This window comes from Nerophis ophidion, unplaced genomic scaffold, assembly GCF_033978795.1.
Source record: "Nerophis ophidion isolate RoL-2023_Sa unplaced genomic scaffold, RoL_Noph_v1.0 HiC_scaffold_34, whole genome shotgun sequence".
Lineage (NCBI taxonomy): Eukaryota > Metazoa > Chordata > Actinopteri > Syngnathiformes > Syngnathidae > Nerophis > Nerophis ophidion.
In genome coordinates, this window is record NW_026906956.1 from 1,117,501 (window position 1) to 1,144,042 (window position 26,542).

At 39.3% G+C, this 26,542-nt stretch overlaps 1 protein-coding gene across 2 annotated transcripts in view; it reads right to left on the reverse strand.

Annotated features, from left to right (window-relative positions):
• Positions 1-1,579: 1,579 nt before the first annotated feature.
• The window catches only part of LOC133546605 (oocyte zinc finger protein XlCOF22-like), a 29,731-nt gene continuing 4,768 nt past the window's right edge, over positions 1,580-26,542 (reverse strand). The window contains exons 2-3 of one of the 2 annotated variants that reach the window (XM_061892388.1): positions 15,473-18,442; positions 1,580-3,220 (exon numbers count right to left, since the gene is read on the reverse strand). In XM_061892388.1, the coding sequence (XP_061748372.1) occupies positions 16,923-18,442 (1,520 nt within the window). In that variant the 3' untranslated portion in view covers positions 1,580-3,220; positions 15,473-16,922. The remainder of the gene's footprint in view (positions 3,221-15,472; positions 18,443-26,542) is intronic. The other variant, XM_061892389.1, reaches the window with a different exon arrangement.

Consider the following 26,542-nt stretch of genomic DNA (forward strand, 5'->3'; position numbering starts at 1 on the left):
TGGACTAATGGAGGGGGTGTTTCCACCAGGCGTGTATGGAGGCCTATTTCATTCAGGGGAGGAGCCAGAAATGATGACGTAAGAAGCCCCGTGACCGCTTCAGGAAGCAGTACAGATTTGCCGGGAAATTCGACAACTTATAAACCGCCCAAGCTCCATCGAAAATGTTGTCTTTTGAGTCTTGTGGTCAGTTGGGAATATGGAGAGAGAATAAAAACAGTTTTTTAAATGCCACTAGAATCAGGGGGGTCCTTTTTTTTTCTTTTTTTCTTCTTTGTCATGAAAAAGGGAGGTTTTGTGGTTAGTGCACTAATTGTAAGTGTATATTGTGTTTTTTTGTTGATTTAAGAATTTTTTTTTTTATAAAAAATTCTTCTGCGGCCCGGTACCAATCTGCCTATCATGTGATTCTACCATCCATCCATCCATTTTCTACCGCTTATTCCCTTTCGGGGTCGCGGGGGGCGCTGGCGCCTATCTCAGCTACAATCGGGCGGAAGGCAGGGTACACCCTGGACAAGTCGCCACCTCATCGCAGGGCCAACACAGACAGACAGACAACATTCACACTCACATTCACACACTAGGGACCATTTAGTGTTGCCAATCAACCTATCCCCAGGTGCATGTCTTTGGAAGTGGGAGGAAGCCGGAGTACCCGGAGGGAACCCACGCATTCACGGGGAGAACATGCAAACTCCACACAGAAAGATCCCGAGCCTGGATTTAAACCCAGGACTGCAGGAACTTCGTATTGTGAGGCAGACGCACTAACCCCTCTTCCACCATGTTGGCAAAATACAAACACACAATATATTGACATATATAACACATAAAACATGGAATTAGAAGTGAACAGTACCCATCCCTACCAGCAAGTGTTGTTGTACTGGAAACTAATTTACAAACACAACTTCATCACACACAATACTCCACTATGGAATTGTTCTTATATTAAAATGAGAAACAAATCCATCTTTGTACAGCAATGGTTTGAAAAAGGCATTTGGTCACTGATGCACTTATTGAATGATAAAAGTATTTTGTTATTTGTAGATTTCATTAAGTACAACCTACAAACAGACAAAATATTTTAAACAATTATAAAGGCATTTGTTCAAAATATTGTAATTCCAGTAAATATATATATATATATATATTTTTTTTAATTATTTACCATTTCTTCTTTATTGTATTTTCTCCGGAACAAAAAAATAAAACTCATAATTTGAAAGTTTCCATTCTTCCAAACGCCAAGGAGTTAATTTAAGGAAAAAATTTAAAATAATTTTTAAGATGTTGTTTTGCAATTGAAGACAACACTTGTTCGTTCTGTGATAGGGAAACAAATTAAACGTTTTTTTTTCATGAATGTATGCAAAATAAAGCTCTGTGAGATGATGTACAATATTGGCTTTTGCCTGACATTCCAAACTTTGATTGATATTGTTTTGGGGATGTTAAAAAAGAAAGAAAGAAAAAAAAAGGTAAAGAATGTTTAAAACACAATAGTGGGGATTTTTTTTTAACCCACAAATGTATGTTAGTAAAAACAAAACATCCTTCCACAAACAACTCAGCCATTTTCTCTCACTTTTTATTGCATAAACGTACAAGTACATACATATTAAGTTAAAGTATAAAAAAATCACAACACAATCATCATATTACAAAAGAGAGTAGTAAAGATGATTAATAAAATGGATTATAGAGACCCAACAAATGATTCATAAAGTCACACATTTTAAAATTGTATAAAAGACAACTGTTCAAATGATGTATAAAGTAAATAATAATATGCTTCCTGAAGTGGTCCAGAAGATGTTTCAGATGTGAACCAGTACATATGTATATCATATAAAGGTGATAATCTATGGGATTATCAACAATTACAACTACAAATAAGTAATACTTTTATATTTCAAACTGTCTAATCTATAAATGTAGAAGCATATTGAACAGATTGTTAGACAAACAACAATGTCACACATGTTATATGTGCTGATGTTGTTAGAAAGTCAAAATGAAAGTCTGGACAGTTTATTTCAAATCCTGCAGTTTCATTTGCTGCTGCTGTTCTCACCAGCACACTTGTGTTTCTTACACTGGTACTTAGAAGACAATCTTTCACCACACACACTGCAACTCAACACTTTCTCTCCTGGGTGTCTTCTCATGTGTGCTACAAGGGTTGATCGTCAACAAAAGCTTCTGTTGCAGATTGAACAGGAATGTGATTTTTCACCAGTGTGTGTTCTCGTGTGTACTTTCGCATATGTACTTCTTGTAAAACCTTTACCACAGGTCGAACAGGAAAAAGCTTTTTCTCCAGTGTGTGTTCTCTTGTGTCTTTTCAAATTATTACTTTGTGCAAAACCTTTACCACAGATTGAACAAGAAACGTTTTTTTCACCAGAGTGTGTTCTCATGTGTACTTTCAAATTTTGACGTTGTGTAAAACCTTTACCACATATTGAACAAGAAAAAGGTTTTTCTCCAGTGTGTGTTCTCATGTGTCTTTTCAAATCGTGACTTTGTGCAAAACCTTTACTACAGAGTGAACAAGAAAAAGGTTTTTCTCCAGTGTGTGTTCTCATGTGTACTTTCAGACTACAATGGTATTTAAAGGTTTTGTGACAGTGAGAAGATGTGAAGTGAGTGTTGTCAGTGTGACATGTCTTATCATCTTTAGAGTCTTCATCATCAGTGTCAGGAGAGTGTGACGTTGTGTCCTCACTATCTGATAGTGGAGCTAAGAGCTTGTCTGCTTGTGATCCTCCACAGTGGTCTCCATCAGCTTCTGTTGTCATGTGTTGTGTTGAGCTGCTGCTTGGAGGCTCCCCCCCTCCCCTCTCCTCACTTTCACCTTTCACCTCATCATCTTCACTCTTCACAGGGACACCAGTCACTGGGAACTCCTCCAACCATTTAGGCTGACTGATGCCCTTTTCCTCCTCTTCCTCTTTAATCTGCGGCGGCTCTTGGTCCTCCTCTTCCTCTTTAATGTGAGGGTTCAGTGGGTCCTCCTCTTCCTGTTTAATGTGAGGGGTCAGTGGGTCCTCCTCTTTATTTTTGATGTGTAAGTTCAGTGGGTCCTCCGCTTGCCCTTTAATGTGAAGGGTCAGTTTAACACTATGGGTCTGTGGCGTCTCAACTTCCTCTTTAATGTGGGGGGACTGTGGTTCCTCTTCCTGCTCACGAAAAATATGTTCTTCGACATCTACGGGACGGGAGAAAACAAACATTCTTGATAAAAGTCCAGCTTTGCTCAGTCACATGAGACATTGTCCTGCACCAACATATGATCTCACAATCTCATCAGTTTCCCCTCACAGCAGTCAGGGTACTTCCAGCTGACACATGAAGAAGACCTTCAGGGGAATGCCTTTCCAGGCCAACAACCAATCCTCCTTATTCATATAAAAACATCTTAAAAGTCATTCCTGCAATCCTTAATGGTAGACGCCATACGTAAAAGTTTGCTGTTCTCTCTCTGAATAAGTCATACACACACACAGGAAATAATGTACCACATGCCAGCCTCCACGCAGTAGTACTAGTGATGAGCTCCCCCTGCTGGTGGACAATAATTACTGTCATTTTCACATTCATCTTTAGAGACATGTCTGCTCTAAAAATAGCATGAGCATAGTCAACATCCATCCATCCATTTTCTACTGTACTGTTCGAGGTCAAGCATGTTGGCCAAAAAAGATGACATCTGTTTTGCTTTCATTTAGATAATGTCACCACAGTTAAACTGGGAAGAAGTAATCAGATTACTGACTACTCCTTCAAAAGATAACTTGTTTACCTTATTAATAATAGTAATATTGAATTAATTTAAAGTGTTTCTAGACACTCAAATTGCGTTGCAGTGAGAACTGAGAAGACATCATTCATGCAGTGCACCCACTCAATGTGGTAAGCTACATTTAATTATTATAATAATATTAAGTAGATGAAGAAATTCCTGAAAGAATTGTGTTTGAATGCTCCAATGCTGAAGTTGAACTGAAAGGTTGACAGAATGTAGTATGAATGTAAGAATAGTTTAAATGTTGAAGAGTTTGAATCTCGGGAAAACTGGGATTTTTTTAAGTTCTCAAACCAACATGCTTTTTTTGTCCTGACTCAGAGGAATGTTTTGACAGTGGAACGGTTGAAATGGGTTGAACAATGTGAAAGGAGTCATTGCACTAAAGAAGGTTGGAAATAAGGTTAGAAAAAAATGGGAATTCCTGGAAATTTGTCGAATGTGGAAAACTAGTTGTTTGTATTTCCAGGATGAATTGAATGTGTTGAAGGTAGAATGGTTTGAAACATGTGGGAATTGTGGAAATTTGAAAAATGGATAGTTATTTTTAAATGGGGAAAAATGTCCCTAAAAACTGGGAATTCCAGACAATTTCTTTTAATAAGTGTTGAAAGGGAGCACACAATTCCTGAACACACTGAATATTTTGAAGTTGGAACGGTTTGAATCAGATGAAAAATGTGGGAGTTGTGGAACTTTCATTTTATTCATTTCAATGGGAATTTCATATACATTTTGGAGAATTTCGGGGAAAGCAGGAATTTTTTCAAAAATGCTAAAAAATGTGAATGTTCTGAATGAGTTGAAATGGTTGGTGTTAGAATTTTTCAGATCGGTTGAGAAATGTTGAAGTCGTAACATTTTTGATTGAGAAATGGTTTTATGGAATTCCTTGAATTTCGGGAAAACCGGGATTTTTCCAATTTAAAAAACACATTTGTTTTCTGTCCTGATTAAGAGAAATGATTTGGCGGTGGAACGGTTGAAGTGGGTTGAAAAATTTTATATTTTCAATTTCCAGAATTAGTGGAATATGTTGCAGGTGGAATTGTTTGAATTGGTTGAAAAATGTGGAAATGGTGGCACTTTGAAAAATGGCTAATTCATTTTGAATGGGGAAAAATGTCACGCAAAACGTGGAATTCTGGCAATTTTTGGAATTTGTCAAGGAAACCCTGTGATTACCGAATAGGCTGAACAGTTTGAAGTTGGAACGGTGTGAATCGGATGAAAAATGTTTAGTTGGGGAACTTTGAAAAATGTACCATTATTTTCAATGACAATTTCATGAAAATTTTGGAAATTTGGGAAAAGCAGAATTCTTTTAGAAAATGCTAAAATATGTGAATGTTCTGAATGAGTTGGAATTTTTCAAATCGGTCAGTAGTAACTTTTTTTTGTTGAGAAATAGTATGATAGAATTCCTGGAATTTTGGGAAAACCAGGAATTTTTCCAGAGAAAAAAACAACTTTGTTTTTTGTCCTCTTTAAGAGGAATGATTTGCTGGTGGAACGGTTGAAGTGGGTTGAAAAATGTGGTCGACACAAAAAAGGGTGAAGAAAGGGATTGAAAAAAATGGGAATTTTGGGTATTCTTCAAAATGTTTTGAACTTGGAAAAATGATAGTTTGAATGTCCAGGTTTAGTGAAACATGTTGAAGATGGAATGATTTGAATCACTTGAAAAAAGTGGAAATGGTAGAAGTTTGAAAAACAGCCAAATTATTTTGAATGGGAAAAATTACTAAGCACTTACTTATTCATGTTTCAAGCTATGTTTAGCCTTGTTCTACAGTCCTTCAGTGATAATAATACCTGTAGGAAATGTAATGTATTTGCTGCAATGGAGGATGGTTGAAGGTGTGATGTAAGAAGACACAGTTTGCTGTCGTGACAACTAATTCCTCTGCTCGGCCAACTGAACATCAAAAATACAAATCAGCGGTTAAAAATCTGGACGTTTGGGGTCTTTGTGAGTGGAAAAAATGTAATTTCACAATTTTGCGATACAAGAAGACCTGGCAATAATGTCCCATACTAAATCAGAGTTTTAAGATTTGATGGGCATGAAGGCCTAGTAGTACAAAGTTTAGTTTCTACACAGTTTGGTGAATATATGTATGTAAGTAAAAATGCCTGCGATGAGGTGGCGACTTGTCCAGGGTGTACACCACCTCTGTTGTGATCCGATTCCTGGATCACATCTTTTGTCTATATTTGAGTCTTTTGTGTTTCTTGTTTATGGTTTGATTCTTCCGATTTTTAGTTAGTGCACTTCCTAGTTTGTATTGGTCACCATAGCGACTTCATTTGTTCCAACTGCACTGGCGCCCGGCGCACACCTGTCTTTGATGACCATTTCTGTATTTATACCTGCCTTTGTTCGGTCTGAGTTCTTCACTTGCTTTATGCAACACTCACGTTTGGTTAAGTTTGTCCTGTTCTGGCTTGCTACGTTCCTTCTTAGCTTCTGTGCGCTCGACACGCGCTTCTGTGGACTTTTTACTCAGTGCGAGCGTTTAGCCTAGCTCCCGGTGAGTTGCACATGCTTTCTTTTGCCTTTGTATCAGTGTTCTTTTATTAATTTATATATTAAATCCAGCTCCTACCTGCTAACTTGCTTGTCTGGTCCCGTGCATCTTGAGTTGACACCCCCACGCATCACAATGTGTTCCGAACGTGACAACCTCCTGCCTGATTGCAGCTGAGATAGGCTCCAGCGACCCCCGGATGGAAAATAGATGGATGGATGGAAGAACAATTCATCTGTTGACTGTTGTCTTATGTCACTTTTGTTAAACTAAAATATTACTTGTTAAACCTTTGTACAAATTTAAAACGATCGCAATGCTAATTTTTGTTAGCCTATCAATGTGGTCGTCCATTGTAGGTTAGCATTAAGCTAGTGGCGCAAAAGCCAACTTTTTTCCTTTATGGTTGTATTGTTTTTTGTTTTTTTTTAGGTTTATACCAAACCGTATTGTTGATTGAACAAGATTGTTACATGTATGTGCAAGTCTTTTGCAGGCTCCTCAAACACACGGCGGAGAGAGCGTGGCGTCACTCCGGTGGGTGTACGGATGTGTCCAAGGTACGTAGACACAGAAAACTCCCCCACAATGGTAATAAACTTCCTCGTCCTCTACACGTCACAACGACTATTACTGTGAAACATGCAACCGTCCCGTCCTTGAGGCGCCCATTTGAAATAGCGACTAAACTACGAAGTTAAAGTTGGAAAATCCATAATCCACAACACATCTCATCTGCTTGTGTTGTTGTGAACGACATCATCCATGTAGGATTAATGTACAAACACCACAGCAGTCGCAACTTGAGTCTCTCCCTCCTTTTTTTTTTTAACCAGCCTCAAATGGCCTCCACACTTCGAGCTGAGAACAGCAGCACACTTCCCCCTTCACAATAATAGGTCTGACTGCGCTAACAAAGGTTTCAAAAAAGCACCTCACACAAGCATGATGAACTTATCCATGCATTGACCCAAAGTACGGGTCAAATTTGTCCAACGATGTATTTCACCAATAAATGTGAGAGATTCTGCATTTAATTAATAAACATTGTATACATTTTTATTTGACAAAAAAAGCACACACTTAAATGGTAGTAAAAAAAAAAGTGTAAAAGGTAAAAAATGGAACTAAAAACAATTAAAACATAAAACAAAATTTTACTGTCTTTTTTTATTGCCATTGTTACTTAAATTTATGTGAACTATTTTTTTTACTTGTGGTTGATTAGTTACTAACTCATATCCGTTTTTTAAACTATATTTAACGCTGAGTTTTGGTAATGAAAACAAATACTGGTGTTTTCAAATGAATGAATAATTGTGTAATTGTGATTACAATATCAATCAAAATAATGGCGATTATAGTGTGTGAATGTGAGTGTGAGTGTTGTCTGTCTATATGTGTTGGCCCTGCGATGAGGTGGCGACTTGTCCAGGGTGTACCCCGCCTTCCGCCCGATTGTAGCTGAGATAGGCGCCAGCGCCCCCCGCGACCCCGAAAGGGAATAAGCGGTAGAAAATGGATGGATGGATGGATTATTTTTCCCACAATGGTCCAGCCCTAACTGTACCCTTTTTAAACAAAGGGTGCACAATACAATCTATTCTCCATATTTCATTAACTCAAATTTATCTTTCATGCATCTCAAGAATATAAATATAATTCCATGATGTGTCTTTTTCCATCCATCATCCATTTTCTACCTCTTGTCCCTTTTGGGATCACGGGGGGCGGAAGGTGGGCTACACCCTGGAAAATTCCATAAAAACTTGAAACAATGTTTTAAATGTTATCCTAATTAAAAAATATACCCTCCAGTTTGTGGCTATTATAATGAATATTTCTAGAGGATATGCATTTTTACAGCATGTTTTAAAGGGATAGCATTTAAGAAAAAGACTTCTGGGTATATTATATTGATCAACTCATTCTTATTTAGGGGGCTTAGTGAGCGGAATAGAGGTGATCCCATTGACTCCATTGTTAGAATTAGGATAGTTAAGATTTTGCTAATGTTTGTTTCCAACTTAGAATGCATACAAAATAAAAACATATTATTGTCTTACATAAGGATTGTGAAAGACAGGCAAAATAAATAAAAAAAATCAGATCCCCATTGATAATTTTTCTACATCCTGTGAACGGGCTGATGCTGTGGTGAACGTGAGAAAATAAATACATGTCAGGAAAATGCAAATGTCAGCAAAAATGGCTGGAAAAAGTTTTAAAACCTGGTTAAAGATTGTTGGCGGTAAACCCAGAGAGGCATGTGCATGTTGTAAAACGATGGTAGAATTAGCTTTATTATTTAGGTTTAGGGGGCCCCGTCATGGGGGCCGCCCCCGGCTCAGCTCTGACTTGTTCCACCACTGTTCATCCTGATTATATTATAAAATGTAAATGTCATTTTCTTGTAATTATTCAAATATAGTGTTAGTAAAGATGTGAGAGTAATAAGTAAACAAACCTGTTCTGTGTAACACAACTTGATGTTTCTTGAAAACAGCGTCCAGTAGTTGATTGTTCTCCTCTTTTGTTCTAGAAAGTTCCGCCTGGTATTCTGCTATCGTTCTTTCTAACACTACAAATATTTCTTCAACGGCAGCAGTTAGTCGCTGATCCACCAACGCTCTCAACATTTGTAATGTAGACATTTTCACACAATCACAACACTTTACTCTCACACTTGATCTCTACTTAGCGATGTGTTGATAACTTCTGTGTCTTCTGTTAGCAGCTAACAAGCTAAGCTAACTAGCGAGCTAAGCTAACTAACAAGCAAAGATAGCACGAGAAGCAGCACAGTGCTTCTAGCGCATCGAGACCACTTTATCCTTAAATAAAGAATCAAATATGTATTTTATACGACGTAAATATTTCAAACTGGAGAAAAAATAATAGGACTGACTTATTAGCGTCTTTCTCATTCGATGTGCTCTTTCTGATGTCTTCCGTTTACCCCGGAAGCTGGGAATGACGTCACAGCCGGGTGGACGAAGAGGTAGCTCTATATAAGATATTGCCTGCTGTCACTGTTACCATGCTTTTCTTTTACGTAATATTTATTTGAATATCAACGTGATATAAAAGAGTGTTTTGTTTCTAAAAGTAAATTCAAAGTATATCAAACAAAGCTTTATTTTGGGGTTCAGTGGCGCCCCCCTGCGACATTCATTGCAATGACAAGAGTGAAAGTGCTAGAAATTGTAGCGATATTACTGCCTGATTTATTTAAATGTACCCTTCCACGTGTTTTTATTGTTGTTCCCTTTTATATTGTGATAAAGTCCTTTATTTTCTAAACTTGAAAATGTCATACATTCTGAATTCATTACACATCAACTAAAATATTGCAAGCCTTTTATTATCTCAATATTGCTGATTATGGCATACAGCTTAAGAAAACTCAAAAGTCGTATCTCAAAAAATTTGAATATTTCCTCAGACCAAGTAAAAAAGCTGTATGCCATAATCAGCAATATTAAAATAAAAGGCTTGCTATATTTCAGTTGATGTGCAATGAATCCAGAATGTATAACATTTTCATGTTTTTAGTTGCATTACAGAAAATAAAGGACTTTATCACAATATTCTAATTCTCTGAGACAGTCCTGTATTTTTATATAAAAAAACATGAATAAAACATTCAGATGTCACAGAACGTGATGTCGCAGGAGCTCTGTCATTAAAACAAATCGTAAGTCCAGGAAGTGATGTAGTCTTTGCGCATGCGTGGATTTATCGTGTCATGAATTAATTTTAATTTTTAAAAAGTGTGAAACATTAGTTCTAATGCACAAAAGTCTCTTTTTTACGTTAAATCCAAATTCTCACTTTGTGTTCATGATTTCAATTTATTAATTCATTCTTGGAAGATTGTAAAAAATAGAAAAAGCCCTTAAATGACTATATTTATTGGAATTATTTAAGTGGTTTTAAATAAGCAGGTGTAAGTTTATTTATTTATATATTTTTTTATTTTAATCTTTTTCAAATGGTCTCATATTTACTTTTATTTGAACGGGTTTTGTTTATTGGAGGATTGGATTTAATGTGATGTTTGAAAATATTGAAAAAACATTGACTCCAATTGTATTGAAAGTACCTGAAATGAGATATTCTTATTCAAACAGGGATAGTAGGTCCATTCTATGTGCCATACTTGATCATTTCGCGATATTGCCATATTTTTGCTGAAAGGATTTAGTAGAGAACATCCACAATAAAGTTCGCAACTTTCGGTGCTAACAGAAAAGCCTTGCCACTACCGGAAGTCGCATACGATGACGTCACATGTTGATGGCTCCTCACATCCTCACATTGTTTTTAATGGGAGCCTCCAACAAAAAATGCTATTCGGACCGAGAAAAAGACAATTTCCCCATTAATTTGAGCGGGGATGAAAGATTTGTATTTGAGGATATTGATAGCGACGGACTAGAAAAAAAAAAACAAGTTAAAAAAAAAAAAAGGCGATTGCATTGGGACGGATTCAGATGTTTTTAGACACATTTACTAGGATAATTCTAGGAAATCCCTTATCTTTCTATTGTGTTGCTAGTGTTTTAGTGAGTTTAACAGTGCTGAATAGTCGGAGGTGTGTCTCCACGGGTGTCTTGACACCAGTCTCTCAGAGGAGTCGACGGCAGCTTTATGGACGGCACAAGCTCAGCTGATCTCCAATAAGATGTGACTTTTTACCACAAATTTCTCACCGAAACCTGCTGGTTGACATTCGGTCGGGATCCATGTTCGCTTGAAAGCGCTCTGATCCATAGTAAAGTTTCACCTCCGGGAATTTTAAACAAGGAATCACCGTGTGTTTGTGTGGCTAAAGGCTAAAGCTTCCCAACTCCATCTTTCTACTTTGACTTCTCCAATATTAATTGAACAAATTGCAAAAGATTCAGCAACACAAATCTCCAAAATATTGTGTAATTATGCGATTAAAGCAGACAACTTCTAGCTGTGTGTGTGTGTGTGCAGCGCTCATATTTCCTAACAGCCCGTGACGTCACGCGTACATGTCATCATTACGCGAGGTTTTCATGAAAAAACTCCCGGGAAATGTCGAATTGCTCATTAGTAAACTAAAGCGGCCGTATTGGCATGTGTTGCAATGTTAATATTCCATCATTGATATATAAACTATCAGACTGCGTGGTGGCTAGTAGTGGCTTTCAGTAGGCCTTTAATGTGTCTATACATTGTTTATGTATGTTTAATTGTTCAATAAAAAATAACATACATACTCAGAAGCAAAACTTCATAAAAAAGTAACAAAAATGAGCAGAAGCATTTCAATCATAAGAAGAAGTGTCTATTTTTGAACTAACACAACTATGAAGCAAATGATACAATCCCTTGTATTGTCTCATCTTGACTCCTGCCCAGCAATCTGCTCTAATGCATCTAAACGAGATCTAAATCAAATCCAGCTTACCCAAAACAGAGCTGCCAGACTAGCTCTCCATTGCTCATTTAGGACCGGCATTGAGATCATGCATCATGAATTGTGTTGGATGACAGTTGCTGAAAGACTAGCCTGTAGTTTGATTCTATTTTTAAAAAACAACATTTATAAATACCATAAACCTTAAGCTTGCTGCCAGGAATCTTAGCATCAGTTGTCACACAACTTTCCGTCATTTTTAATTTGGACAACCGTTGTTACGGCTATTCTGTTGTTCCAAAAAGTTACAAAAAAATAAAAATAAAGATTGCAGAGTTGCCTTGAGGAGGAGAGGTTTATGACGCACTAAATTCTTCAATAAGATACTTCCAGATTCAAAATGTTGATCATTTATTTTCTCAAACGAAACAATTTCTCCGTGGTTGACTTTCTATATAATGGAAATAACTTATTTAGTGTAAACAAACTATATCACTCCTCACTCCTTCAGCATGACGGACAGACCAAGGCAGCGCCCAGCTGTGCTGTCTTCTTAATTATAGGAGGAGGAAGTGGCTCACCAGGAGGAGTGTGAGCAGCTGAACACGATAATAATTCATCTAAACATCCAATAATCAACATCATCATTGGCATTGGATTCCATTGTCAAAACACTTAATTAATAAATATAAATAGGCTCCAAGAACTGTTATTTTGTTTAACGGTGTATCTTTCCTCATGCCAATGTTTGGTATTTAACTGACGCTTTCATCGGGCTGTTTCAAACACAAATTTGTTGTCTTAAGGGTTTGTCTTGGACTGTATAACTTGAAAGTGAGAGTAATAAAGCTGAGCTCAGTGTGATGTGAGGGTGCATCTAACACACCTACAGCAAAATATTAACTACAACTTTTTCCATACAGTTACACTGTCTAACTATTTGACTTTAAAGTATTGCGTTTAATCCTTCAAATGATCACATTAACGCTCTCCCACCTGAACTAAAGTGGATGTGAGAGAGGTTTTTGGTTTCAGTTTTTCAAATGAAATTGAGAAAACGCAATCACTGTTAAAAACTATTCAAATTTAATACAGGTACAAGGACTGCTACCACGGGGCAAAGGAATGTATTTTAAGAAGTGTAAAGAGGTTAACATCAGCCACTTGAACAGGGACTTGAACCCTGGACCCTCAGATTAAAAGTGTGATGCTCTGCCGACTGAGCTACCCAGGACCTTGTCAATGCTGATATGTCCAACATCTGAGATAACATCCATATTGGCAATCTCAGGTGAAGGTGAATCAGTCAGCATGTTCAGTGACAAGCTGGCAATTATCCATCCATCCATTTTCTACCGCTTATTCCCTTTTGGGGTCGCGGGGGGCGCTGGTGCCTATCTCAGCTACAATCGGGCGGATGGCGGGGTACACCCTGGACAAGTCACCATCTCATCGCATGGCCAACACAGATAGACAGACAACATTCACAATCTAGGGCCAATTTAGTGTTGCCAATCAACCTATCCTCAGGTGCATGTCTTTGAGGTGGGAGGAAGCCGGAGTGAACCCACGCATTCACGGGGAGGACATGCAAACTCCACACAGAAAGATCCCGAGCCTGGGATTGAACCCAGGACTGCAGGACCTTCGTATTGTGAGGCAGACGCACTAACCCCTCTTCCACCGTGTAGCCCTTGCCAGAAGCATTTTACTTCAATTTTTAGTGGAGGTTAGCTGCAACAGGTAGAGCTGGTGAAGGCCCAGGCTGCAACAAATAGAAGGTCACTAGATTTTAAAGTCCAACATAAGCAGTCAGTAAAGCCCTGTTTTGGTAGTAAGCCTCATGTAAACTGTGTGTTCCTTTGGCCTAAGATGTTTACAATATACAACCTGTACTACAGTCAAATCAGGCTTCACATAGGGCTAGTGGTGCAATGGATAACGCATCTGACTACGGATCAGAGGATTCGAGTTTACAGATGAGAAGATTCTAGTTTCAACTTGTCTATCTTGTTGTTATTTGTCAATTGAACTGAAACAAAAGTCAGTACCATTTCTTAGGGACTGTTTTTTGCTTTTAACATAAATATCTACTAACTGGAACATGCATAATTTGTCTTTTTTATTGTGAATAGATAACTGGAAGATGTATCTGTTGGTATACTTGGGACATTCAATCAGAATAAAGTGGGTGAGGAAAAAGGTGAAACAAAACAAATCTTACCTGAGCACGCCTTCCTCTTGTTAGAGTAAAACATGTTGGGGCTTGGTCACTAGCATTCAAACTAGATGTGACTATTCTGTCTATGAACATGAACAGGGAAGCAAACACATTCTCAGTCTGGATGGTTTGTTACAGCTGTGATGGTATAGTGGTTAGTACTCTGTGTTGTGGCTGCAGCAACCCTGGTTTGACTCCGGGTCATGGCACCATACCTTTTCTTCAAGCTGTACTTTTTTGGTGATGATTTTTGATAAAAATAAGTTTCTTGTTCCCTCTGGTAAGTGGTTGAACAAGATGTGAAACCAACCAGGTACTCTGGCGAAATTAAAAATATCTATTTGATGTCATTACAGTATTGTCCTTGATGCATCATTTAATATGACTTATGTGTGCTTTGTGCTGTTACTTTATCACTTGGTAAAATTGCATTATAAGCTCAGTCAATCAATCAATACTTTCTTTCTTTAGTTTATTTCGAATATGAACGTACTTACGGGCTTCACGGTGGAAGAGGGGTTAGTGCGTCTGCCTCACAATACGAAGGTCCTGAGTAGTCGGGGGTTCAATCCCGGGCTCGGGATATTTCTGTGTGGAGTTTGCATGTTCTCCCCGTGACTGTGTGGGTTGCCTCCGGGTACTCCGACTTCCTCCCACCTCCAAAGACATGCACCTGGGGATAGGCCCCTCCCACTTCCAAAGACATATACCTGGGGATAGGTTGATTGGCAACACTAAATGGTCCCTAGTGTGTGAAGTTGTCTGTCTATCTGTGTTGGCCCTGCCATGAGAAGGCGACTGGCGCCTATCTCAGCTACAATCGGGCGGAAGGCGGGGTACACCCTGGACAAGTCGCCACCTCATCGCAGGGCCAACACAGATAGACAGACAACATTCACACTCACATTCACACACTAGGGACCATTTAGTGTTGCCAATCAACCTATCCCCAGGTATATGTCTTTGGAAGTGGGAGGAAGCCGGAGTACCCGGAGGGAACCCACGCATTCACGGGGAGAACATGCAAACTCCACACAGAAAGATCCTGAGCCTAGATTTGAACCCAGGACTGCAGGAACTTCGTATTGTGAGGCAGACGCACTAACCCCTCTGCCACCGTGAAGCCTATTGTATTGTGGTCAGTAAAACTTCCAGGAACCAAGACTGCTTTGCAGCATTGGTCACGGACATTTGTATAAATATGATCAATGCATGTAGCTAAAATAATACTATCACTACCTACACCTATTCTCGTGGGAGGGGCAACAATATGGGACAGATTGCTGTCATGGCGTGGTCGCATCTTTATGCGAGGACTGTTCTCCCAGGAATGCAGGACTGACGGCTCCGGACGAAGGCGTGAAGGTTGGATTAGATTTATTTAATATAAATCTCCCAACTACCAAAATACAGACAGTCCGCAGCATACAGCAAACAACAAAAAGGCAAGCGTGCCTAACAAACGTACATCTTAGACTTAGCATAGGCTATGGCATGGAACAAAAACTTACTTGGAAAAGGTGTGACGCAAACAATGAAACCAGGCCGACAAACTGGCAGAGACAGGCTTAAATAAAAGTTTCTTGATTAGAGCAGGTGCGTACCGGACACACGAGGCAGGTGAACCTAATAGGTAGCCATGGTAACTAAAACAAACAAGGGTGCACAAATACAGGAACTAATGGAGTCCAAAACTTACAGAACATAACTAAACAACACATGATCTAGACCACAGATCATGACAATTGCAAGCATTTAAAATGGATAGTATCTTATTTGTGTTTGTACACCCCTGTCCCAGCTAGTCAACATTCATATCACCCAGTAAATAGATTTCTCTATTCCCTGTCAAACATCTCACATAACTCCTTCAGATACAAAAGCATCAGCACTAGGAGGCCTATAGACACAGCATTTCAAATGTGCAAATTGTTAAAATACCAAGCTTCGACAAAACAACAGTTGTTAACTCACAAACATCAAAAGCGATTAACTAAGTGGATAAAATTGTGGCGAAAATAGCAAACTTTAAAGTTCAAGGCGAGCTGGAGGTTAGCGGAAGGGACTGGCTAGCTAGCCACCTGGCTAAAGACACACCAAGCTCGCTGACGGTCGGTGATATGTCTTTTAGACAAACAAATACGCCTTGATCACTTTAAAATCGTCCATAAAGTGTCCATAAAAGTATCCAGCATTGGCACCCTGATTACAATCTGATATATTTGTGACTCAAAATCGGATAAAACGCCAATTTCTGCCCTCGCCAACGGAAAAGCTCTATGAATTTATGCCAAGTAAATCTCTGTAGGATGATGTACAGAATTGGCTTTTGCCTGACATTCCAAACTTTGAATGATATTGATATTGTTTTGGAGGATGTTAAAAAAATAACAACAAAAAAAAACATTAAAATGTTTTAAAACACAATAATTGAAATTTGTGTTTTATCCACAAATGTATGTTAGTAAAAACAAAATCATCCTTCCACAAACAATTCAGCCATTTCATCTATTTTTTTATATTGCATAAAGGTCTGGGGACATACATATAAAACAATCACAACACAATCATCATATTACAAAAGACAGTAATAAAGATAATTAATACAATGGATTATAGAGACCCAACAAATGATTAATAAAACTTAACATTTCAAAATTGTATAAAAGACAACTGTTCAAATTATGTAAAAAGTAAATAATAATATGCTTCCTGAAGTGGTCCAGAAGATGTTTCAGATGTGAACCAGTACATATGTATATAATAAATAGGGGCTAATCTATGGGATTATTACAATTAGAAATACAAATATGTAATATTTCCATATTCCAAACTATCTCATCTATAAATGTAGAAGCATATTAAAAAAGATTGTTACACAAACAATAACATGTTATATGTACTGATGTTGTTAGAAAGTCAAAATGAAAGTCTGGACAGTTTATTTCAAATCCTGCAGTTTCATTTGCTGCTGCTGTTCTCACCAGCACACTTGTGTTTCTTACACTGGTACTTAGAAGACAATCTTTCACCACACACACTGCAACTCAACACTTTCTCTCCTGGGTGTCTTCTCATGTGTGCTACAAGGCTTGATCGTTCACCAAAGCTTCTGTTGCAGATTGAACAGGAATGTGATTTTTCACCAGTGTGTGTTGTCATGTGTACTTTCACATCTTGACTTTGTGTAAAACTTTTACCACAGGTTGAACAAGAAAAAGGTTTTTCACCAGTGTGTGTTCTCATGTGTACTTTCAAATCCTGACTTTGTGTAAAACCTTTACCACATATTGAACAAGAAAAAGTTGTTTTACCACTGTGTGTTCTCATGTGTGCTACAAGGGTTGGTTGGTCACCAAAACGTCTGTTGCAGATTGAACAGGAATGTGATTTTTCACCAGTGTGTGTTCTCTTGTGTGCTTTCAAATTCTGACTTTGTGTAAAACCTTTACCACAGGTTGAACAGGAAAAAGCTTTTTCACCAGTGTGTGTTCTCATGTGTACTTTCAAATCCTGACTTTGTGCAAAACCTTTACCACAGATTGAACAAGAAAAAGGTTTTTCTCCAGTGTGTGTTCTCCAGTGTTTTTTCAAATCCTGACTTTGTGCAAAACTTTTACCACAGATTGAACAAGAAAATGTTTTTTCACCAGTGTGTGTTCTCATGTGTACTTTCAAATTGTGACTTTGTGTAAAACCTTTACTACAGAGTGAACAAGAAAAAGTTTTTTCTCCAGTGTGTGTTCTCATGTGTCTTTTCATATTGCGACGGTCTTTAAAAGTTTTGTGACAGTGAGGACAAGTGAAGTGAGTGTTGTCAGTGTGACATGTCTTATCATCTTTAGAGTCTTCATCATCAGTGTCAGGAGAGTGTGACGTTGTGTCCTCACTATCTGATAGTGGAGCTAAGAGCTTGTCTGCTTGTGATCCTCCACAGTGGTCTCCATCAGCTTCTGTTGTCATGTGTTGTGTTGAGCTGCTGCTTGGAGGCTCCCCCCCTCCCCTCTCCTCACTTTCACCTTTCACCTCATCATCTTCACTCTTCACAGGGACACCAGTCACTGGGAACTCCTCCAACCATTTAGGCTGACTGATGCCCTCTTCCTCCTCTTCCTCTTTAATGTGTGGCGGCTCTTGGTCCTCCTCTTCCTCTTTAATGTAGGGGGTTAGTGGGTCCTCCACTTCCTTTTTAAAATAGGGGGTCAGCGGGTTCTCTTGCTCCTTAAAGTAAGGGGTCAGTAGGTCCTCCTCTTCCTTTTTGATGTGTAAGATGAGTGGGTCCTCCACTTGCCCTTTAATGTGAAGGGTCAGTTTAACATTATGGGTCTGTGGCGTCTCGTCTTCCTCTTTAATGTGGGGGGGTTGTGGCTCCTCTCCTCCCTCTTTGATGTGTTGGGAATGTGGTACCTCTTCTTCCTCGTGTATGTGGGGGGACTGTGGTTCCTCCTCCTGCTCACGAGGACGATGTGCTTCATTGAAGTCTGTGGGACAGGAGAAAACAAACATTTTTTAGAAAAGTCTAGCTTTGCTCAGTCACATGAGACATTGTCCTGCACCAACATATGATCTCACAATCTCATCAGTTTCCCCTCACAGCAGTCAGGGTATTTCCAGCTGACACATGCAGAAAACCTTCAGGGGAATACCTTCCTAGGCCAACATCCAATCCACCTTATTCATATAAAAACATCCTAAAAGTCATTCCTGCAATCCTTAATGGTAGACGCCATACATGAAAGTGTGCTGTTCTCCCTCTGAATAAGTCATACACACACAGTAAATAATGTACCACATGCCAGCCTCCACGCAGTAGTACTAGTGATGAGCTCCCCCTGCTGGTGAACAATAATTACTCTCATTTTCACATTCATCTTTAGAGACATGTCTGTTATAAAAAAAGCATGAACACAGTCAACATGTTGGCCAAGAAAGATGACATCTGTTTTGCTTTCATTTATATAGTGTCACCACAGTTAAACTGGGAAGAAGTAATCCGATTACTGACTACACCTTCAAAAGATAACTTGTTTACGCCGGGTCAAACTCGTTTCGCTAAATATTATTTTTATTAGCGCATGTCTAGAATTTCCGCCGGGTCAAACTCGTCACGTCACGAGTGAAACTTCACCTGTCATCATTTTCGAAATGGAGGAGGCTGATTTCAATAATTTGAAATCGCATAAAGGGAAGAAGATTAAGAGCTATTCAGTAGGATTTTAGGTCCAAGCTATTGAAGATGCTAAAAAGAACAGTAAGCAGCTATGTTTTATTAATATACCGTAGCTGCGTGTGTCAAATATGAGTCATTAAATGACTCCCGCCTCTGGATGGTAGAGGGCGCTAGTGATCCTTCTTGCGACTACTCGGCTGCAGAAGAAGTGACAACAAGCAGCAACAGTGAGCAGCGTGTGTTTATTTTTTCCTCTCGCTTGCACTTTTAACATGGAGGATTACATATATCTAAAATAAAACAGTTTTCTAAACTGGACTTAAATCGAAGCAGGAGGTAATAAAGGGAGATCTCCATCGAGACAGAGAGACTTTTAAAACTGAAGAAAGATAAGGAAGACTTCTATAAACAAGTTATTGATGCTTTTGATCAGAAGGAGCTGCGCATAGACATCATTTATAAGTAAAGGTAAGACCATAATAAAGTTTTTTTATTAAATGTGCTTTTCATGATGGTATATATGGTTTAATAATAATGATAATTAATAATAATAATAAGTAGATGAGGCAATTGTTCAAGGAATTGTGTGTGAATGCTCCAATGCTGAAATTGAACTGAAATGCTGACAGAATGTAGTATGAATGTAAGAATAGTTTGAATGTTGGAATGGTTTAAATGTTGAAGAGTTTGAATTTCCAGGAAAACTGGAATTTGGTTTGGAACTTGGGAAAGTGTGAGTTTGAATGTCCAGGATGAGTGGAATGTGTTGATGTTGGAATGGTTTGAATAGGTTGAAAAATGTGGGGATGGTGCAACTTGGACAAATGTCACTCCGGTGGGTGTACGCATGTGTGGAAGGTACGTAGACACAGAAAACTCCCCCACAAGCATGTTTGTGTGATTGACAGAAATATTTCAAGTCAATGTCCAGAGGTATTAAAACATTAGTCAATCAATCACACAAACAGTCAATGAACTTTGCAGTCATGGATACACTGTGTGTTTATTTTCTCGGCTGCGGCTCTCAAACTGCATACAAAAGGCCTTCTTTTGTTCGTTTGGTCCGAAAGCGTAAAAAAGCGCTGCCTCATTTCTGCTAAAATAAAGCGGGTCTGGGGGCCCAAACGTCTCCACTCCAACACGCATGAGCAGCTAACTTGGCTAACATTAGCAGGTCTGGTGATGCACCGCACGTGACCTACGGTGGCCTAGGATGGACAAACCAGACAATTCTCACAAGACCACAACTCTTCTTCTCTCACCTTCCCAAAGTAATAATCTAGTCAATAATCACTGAACTCAAAAAAGATAAGGCATATTATTTTAACAATGACTTTGTTCCAAGATGGCGCCCCCCGTGGCTGACGTCTTTGCGTCGTCCTCCCGACAAAATTTACGTTTTTTATTTAATATACAAACCCCCTTTCCATATGAGTTGGGAAATTGTGTTAGATGTAAATATAAACGGAATACAATGATTTGCAAATCCTTTTCAACCCATATTCAGTTGAATATGCTACAAAGACAAAATATTTGATGTTCAAACTCATAAACTTTTTTTTTTTGCGAATAATAATTAACTTAGAATTTCATGGCTGCAACACGTGCCAAAGTAGTTGGGAAAGGGCATGTTCACCACTGTGTTACATCACTTTTTCTTTTAACAACACTCAATAAACGTTTGGGAACTGAGGAAACTCATTGTTGAAGTTTTGAAAGTGGAATTCTTTCCCATTCTTGTTTTATGTAGAGCTTCAGTCATTCAACAGTCCGGGGTCTCTGCTGTCGTATTTTACACTTCATAATGCGCCACACATTTTCCATGGGAGACATGTCTGGACTGCAGGCGGGCCAGGGAAGTACCCACACTCTTTTACTACGAAGCCACGCTGTTGTAACACGTGGCTTGGCATTGTTTTGCTGATATAAGCAGGGGCGTCAATGGTAATGTTTCTTGGATGACAACATATGTTGCTCCAAAACCTGTACGGACCATTCAGCATTAATGGTGCCTTCACAGATGTGTAAGTTACCCATGCCTTGGACACTAATACACCCCCATACCAACACAGATGCTGGATTTTCAACTTTGCGCCAATAACAATTCGGATGGTTATTTTCCTCTTTGTTATGGAGGACACTGCGTCCTCTGTTTCCAAATATAATTTGAAATGTGGACTCGTCAGACCACAGAACACTTTTCCACTTTGCATCAGTCCATCTTAGATGAGCTCGGGCCCAGCGACGCCGGCGGCATTCCTTGGTGTTATTGATAAATGGGTTTTGCTTTGCAAAGTAGAGTCAGTGGGCTAGTGGTTAGAGTGTCTGCCCTGAGATCGTTAGGTTGTGAGTTCAAACCCCGGCCGAGTCGTACCAAAGACTATAAAAAAAAATGGGGCCCATTGCCTCCCTGCTTGGCGCTCAGCATCAAGGGTCGGAATTGGGGGTTAAATCACCATAAATGATTCCCGGGCGCAGCATCGCTGCTGCCCACTGCTCCCCTCACTTCCCAGGGGGTGATCAAGGGGATGGGTCAAATGCAGAGGACAAATTTCACCACATCTAGTGTGTGTCTGACAATCATTGGTACTTTAACTTTTTAACTTAACTTTAACTTGCACTTACAGATGTAGCAACCAACTGTAGTTACTGACAGTGGTTTTATGAAGTGTTCCTGAGCCCGTGTGGTGATATCCTTTACACACTGACGTCAGTTTTTGATGCAGTACCACCTGAGGGATCAAAGGTCCATAATATAATGGCTTACGTGCAGTGATTTCTCCAGATTCTCTGAACCTTTTGACGATTTTACGGACCGTAGATGGTAAAATCCCTAAATTCCTTTCAATAGCTCGTTGAGAAATGTTGTTCTGAAACTGTTCAACAATTTCCTTACAAATTGGTGACCCTCGCCCCATCCTTGTTTGTGAATTAACTAACATTTCATGGAAGCTGCTTTTATACCCAATCATGGCACCCACCTGTTCCCAATTAGCCTGCACACCTGTGGGATGTTCCAAATAAGTGTTTGATGAGCATTCCTCAACTTAATCAGTATTTATTTCCACCTTTCCCAACTTCTTTGTCACGTGTTGCTGGCATCAAATTCTAAAGTTAATGATTATTTGCAAAAAAAAAAAAGTTCATCAGTTTGAACATCAAATATGTTGTCTTTGTAGCATATTCAACTGAATATGGCTTGAAAATGATTTGCAGATCATTGTATTCCGTTTATATTTACATCTAACACAATTCCCCAACTCATATGGAAACGGGTTTGTAATTTGCATCCTAAATGCAAAGTTTTTGCACGTAACTGTGAGATATAACAGAGATGCACTTCTGGACATCGGAAAAGCTCACCATGAGCTCACTTCTAGTCTGACGGACTTCAACTTTCTGCTACGACGAGAGCCAGCTAACCACAAAACAACAACAACAAGACAGCGGGGCTACATGCTAGGCTAAAGACTAAAGCTACACAACCACCACTACCTAGCCTGCTGCTAGCTAACGTGCGCTCACTCGACAACAAGCTGGATGAGCTGAGAACCAGGACTACATCCCAACGTGAACTGAGAGAATGCTGTGCTCTTATTTACACGGAAACCTGGCTTTCGGACAGCATCCCAGACTCTGCTATCCAGCTAACAATGCACTCAGTTTACCGTGAAGGGTCTGTGTTTACGTGAGTAACAGCTGGTGCTCGGACGTACAGGTGGTTGAAAGACACTGCTCGGACAACATTGAGTTGTTGATGGTGAAATGCAGACCTTTTTACCTGCCAAAGGGAGTTCAGTGCAGTGTTTATACTGTCTGTTTACATCCCGCCACGGGCGGACTCCACTACAGCGCTAAAGCTGCTGCATGACGTCATCAGTAAACAAGAGACCGCACACCCTGATGCTGTGTTCACGATAGCTGGGGATTTTAACCACCGCAACCTAAAGAGTGTCCTCCCTAAATACCATTAATATGAGAACTTTCATAGAAGGGGAAAAAAACTCTCTGGACCAAGTATACTGCAATGGGAGTGGAGTCTACAAATGGTAAATTGGTAAATGGGTTGTACTTGTATAGCGCTTTTCTACCCCTTTTTAAGGAGCCCAAAGCGCTTTGACAGTATTTCCACATACGCCCAATCACACACACATTCACACACTGATGGTGGGAGTTGCCATGCAATGCGCTCACCAGGGCCCATCAGGAGCAAGGGTGAAGTGTCTTGCCCAAGGACACAACGGACGTGACTAGGATGATAGATGGTGGGGATTGAACCAGTAACCCTCAGATTACAGGCACAGCCACTCTACCAACTTCGCCACGCCGTAGCCAGACCACACTTTGGACTATCTGATCACATTTCAGCTTTTCTACATCCAGCGTACAGACAGCGCCTCAAGCAAGCCCCCCCCCCCCCCCCCAGTGAGTAAAACTGTTCAAGTTTGGAATGAGGACACTGAACTAGTGCTTCAGGACTGCCTTGGGAGTACAGACTGGGACATGTTTAAAACTGCTGCTCAGAGGGAGGATGGTACTGTGAACATGGAGGAACATGCTTCCAGTGTAACTGGCTACATCAGTACGTGTGTGGAAAACATTGTTCCCACAAAACAATACAAGATATACCCAAACTAAAAAACCCTGGATTAATGTTCGGTCCAAGCTACATGCCCGCTCCACTGCATTTGTCTCAGGCAACGCTGAGGACTAGAATGAGGCCAGATATGACCTGTGTAAATCCATCAGCGAGGCCAAGGGACAATGCAGACTAAAGCTGGAGGGATTCTACTTCAACACAGATTCCCGGCGCATGTGGCAAGGCCTGCAACACATCACAGACTACAAGCAGGGGAGCAGGGGGGTCACAAACAGCCAACAATCACTGCCAGATGAGCTGAATGAGTTCTATGCCCGCTTCGAGGTCCACAACACCAACTAACAGAGAGGGGTTCTGACCACGGAGCGCATGCAGGACCCACCGCTCACTGTGACAACAGCAGAGGTACGTACAGTTCTGAAGAAAACAAACCCACGGAAGACAGCCGGCCCAGACAACATCCCTGGCCAGGCCCTCAGGGTGTGTTCATCAGAGCTGGCTGACGTACTTGCTGACATATACAACTTGTCACTAACACAAGCTGTTGTGCCCACCTGCTTCAAGACCACCACCATCGTGCCCCTGCCAAAGAAAAACACTGTGACCTGTCTGTTGCACTCACCCCAATAGTGATGAAGTGCTTCGAGAGGATAGTCATGTCACACATCAAGAAGACCATCCCAGACACACTGGACCCTCTACAGCAGGGGTCACCAACCTTTTTGAAACCAAGAGCTACTTCTTGGGTACTGATTAATGCGAAGGGCTACCAGTTTGATACACACTTAAATAAATTGCCACAAATAGACAATTTGCTCAATTTACCTTTAATAGATAAATCTATGTATATATATATATATATATATATATATATATATATATATATATATATATATATATATATATATATATATATATATGTATATATAAAAATGGGTATTTCTGTCAGTCATTCCGTCGTAACTTTTTTTCCTTTTACGGAAGGTTTTTTTGTAGAGAATAAATGATGAAAAAAACACTTAATTGAACGGTTTAAAAGAGGAGAAAACACGAAAAAAATGAAAAATAAATTTTGAAACATATTTTATCTTCAATTTCGACTCTTTAAAATTAAAAAATGAAGAGAAAAACTAGCTAATTTGAATCTTTTGGAAAAAATTGAAAACCTTATTTATGTAACATCATTAGTAATTTTTCCTGATTAATATTAATTTTAGAGTTTTGATGACATGTTTTGAATAGGTTAAAATTCAATCTGCATTTTGTTAGAATATATAACAAATTGGACCAAGCTATATTTCTAACAAAGACAAATCGTTATTTCTTCTAGATTTTCCAGAACAAACATTTTAAAAGAAATTCAAAATAATTTGAAATAAGATTTAAATTTGATTGTACAGATTTTCTAGATTTGCCAGAATAATTTTTTTGAACTTTAATCATAATAAGTTTGAAGAAATATTTCACAAATATTCTTCGTCGAAAAAACAGAAGCTAAAATGAAGAATTAAATTAAAATGTATTTATTATTCCTATTTTCTTTCTTTCTTTCTTTAGTTTATTTCGAACATGAATATTTACAACACAATACAATACAGACAATAAAAATTATTTACAATTTAAAAAAAATACTTGAACATTTATTTAAATTGTCAGGAAAGAAGAGGAAGGAATTTAAAAGGTAAAAAGGTGAATGTGTTTAAAAATCCTAAAATCAATTTTAAAGTTGTATATTTTCTCTAAAATTGTCTTTCTGAAAGTTATAAGAAGCAAAAAAAAAAAGGAATGTATTTAAACAAGTGAAGACCAAGTCTTTAAAATATTTTCTTGGATTTTTTCAATTCTATTTGAGTTTTGTCTCTCTTAGAATTAAAAAGGTCAAGCAAAGCGAGACCAGCTTGCTAGTAAATAAATAAAATTTAAAAAATAGAGGTGGCTCACTGGTAAGTGCTGCTATTTGAGCTATTTTTAGAACAGGCCAGCGGGCGACTCATCTGGTCCTTACAGGTGACCGGTGCCCGCGGTCACCGAGTTGGTGACCCCTGCTCTACAGTTTGCCTACCGGCAGAACCGGTCCACTGAGGATGCAGTCAACCCCGTCATCCACACCACCCTCACCCACGTAGAGGGCAAGGACACCTATGCCAGGCTATTATTCATCGACTACAGCTCTACTTTTAACACGGTCATCCCACAAAAACTCACTGCTAAACTCCTCACTGTTTGTCTGACACCAAATCTCTGTGACTGGGTCCTGAACTTTCTCACAAACCGGCCCCAGTCAATCAGAATCGGCAACCAGATATCGGGCACAAAGGTTCTAAGCATTGGGACCCCCCAAGGCTGCGTGCTGAGCCCCCTATTGTACACCCTCTTTAAATTCCTCGGGACCCACATCAGCGAGGACCTCACCTGGGATCACAACACCCAACAAATAATAAAGAAAGCCCAGCAGCGACTGTACTTCCTAAGAAAGCTGAGAAAAGTTGGCATGCCAACCAAAATTCTCAGCAACTTCTATATAAGTACGGTTGAGAGTGTCCTTACCAGCTCAATCACGGTCTGGTATGGAAACTGCACTGCTAAGGACAGGAAGGCACTCCAGCGAGTGATTAAAACTGCTCAGTACATATCAGGAGCAGCCTTCCCCTCACTACAGGACATGTAGTCTACCAGGGCCACCAGGAGAGCACACATCATCATCAAAGACAGTACACAGTCTCTTCAGCGTCCTACCATCAGGCAGACCATACAGGAGCCTGAAATCCAGGACTACCAGACTGACTAACAGTTTCTTCCCACAGGCCATCA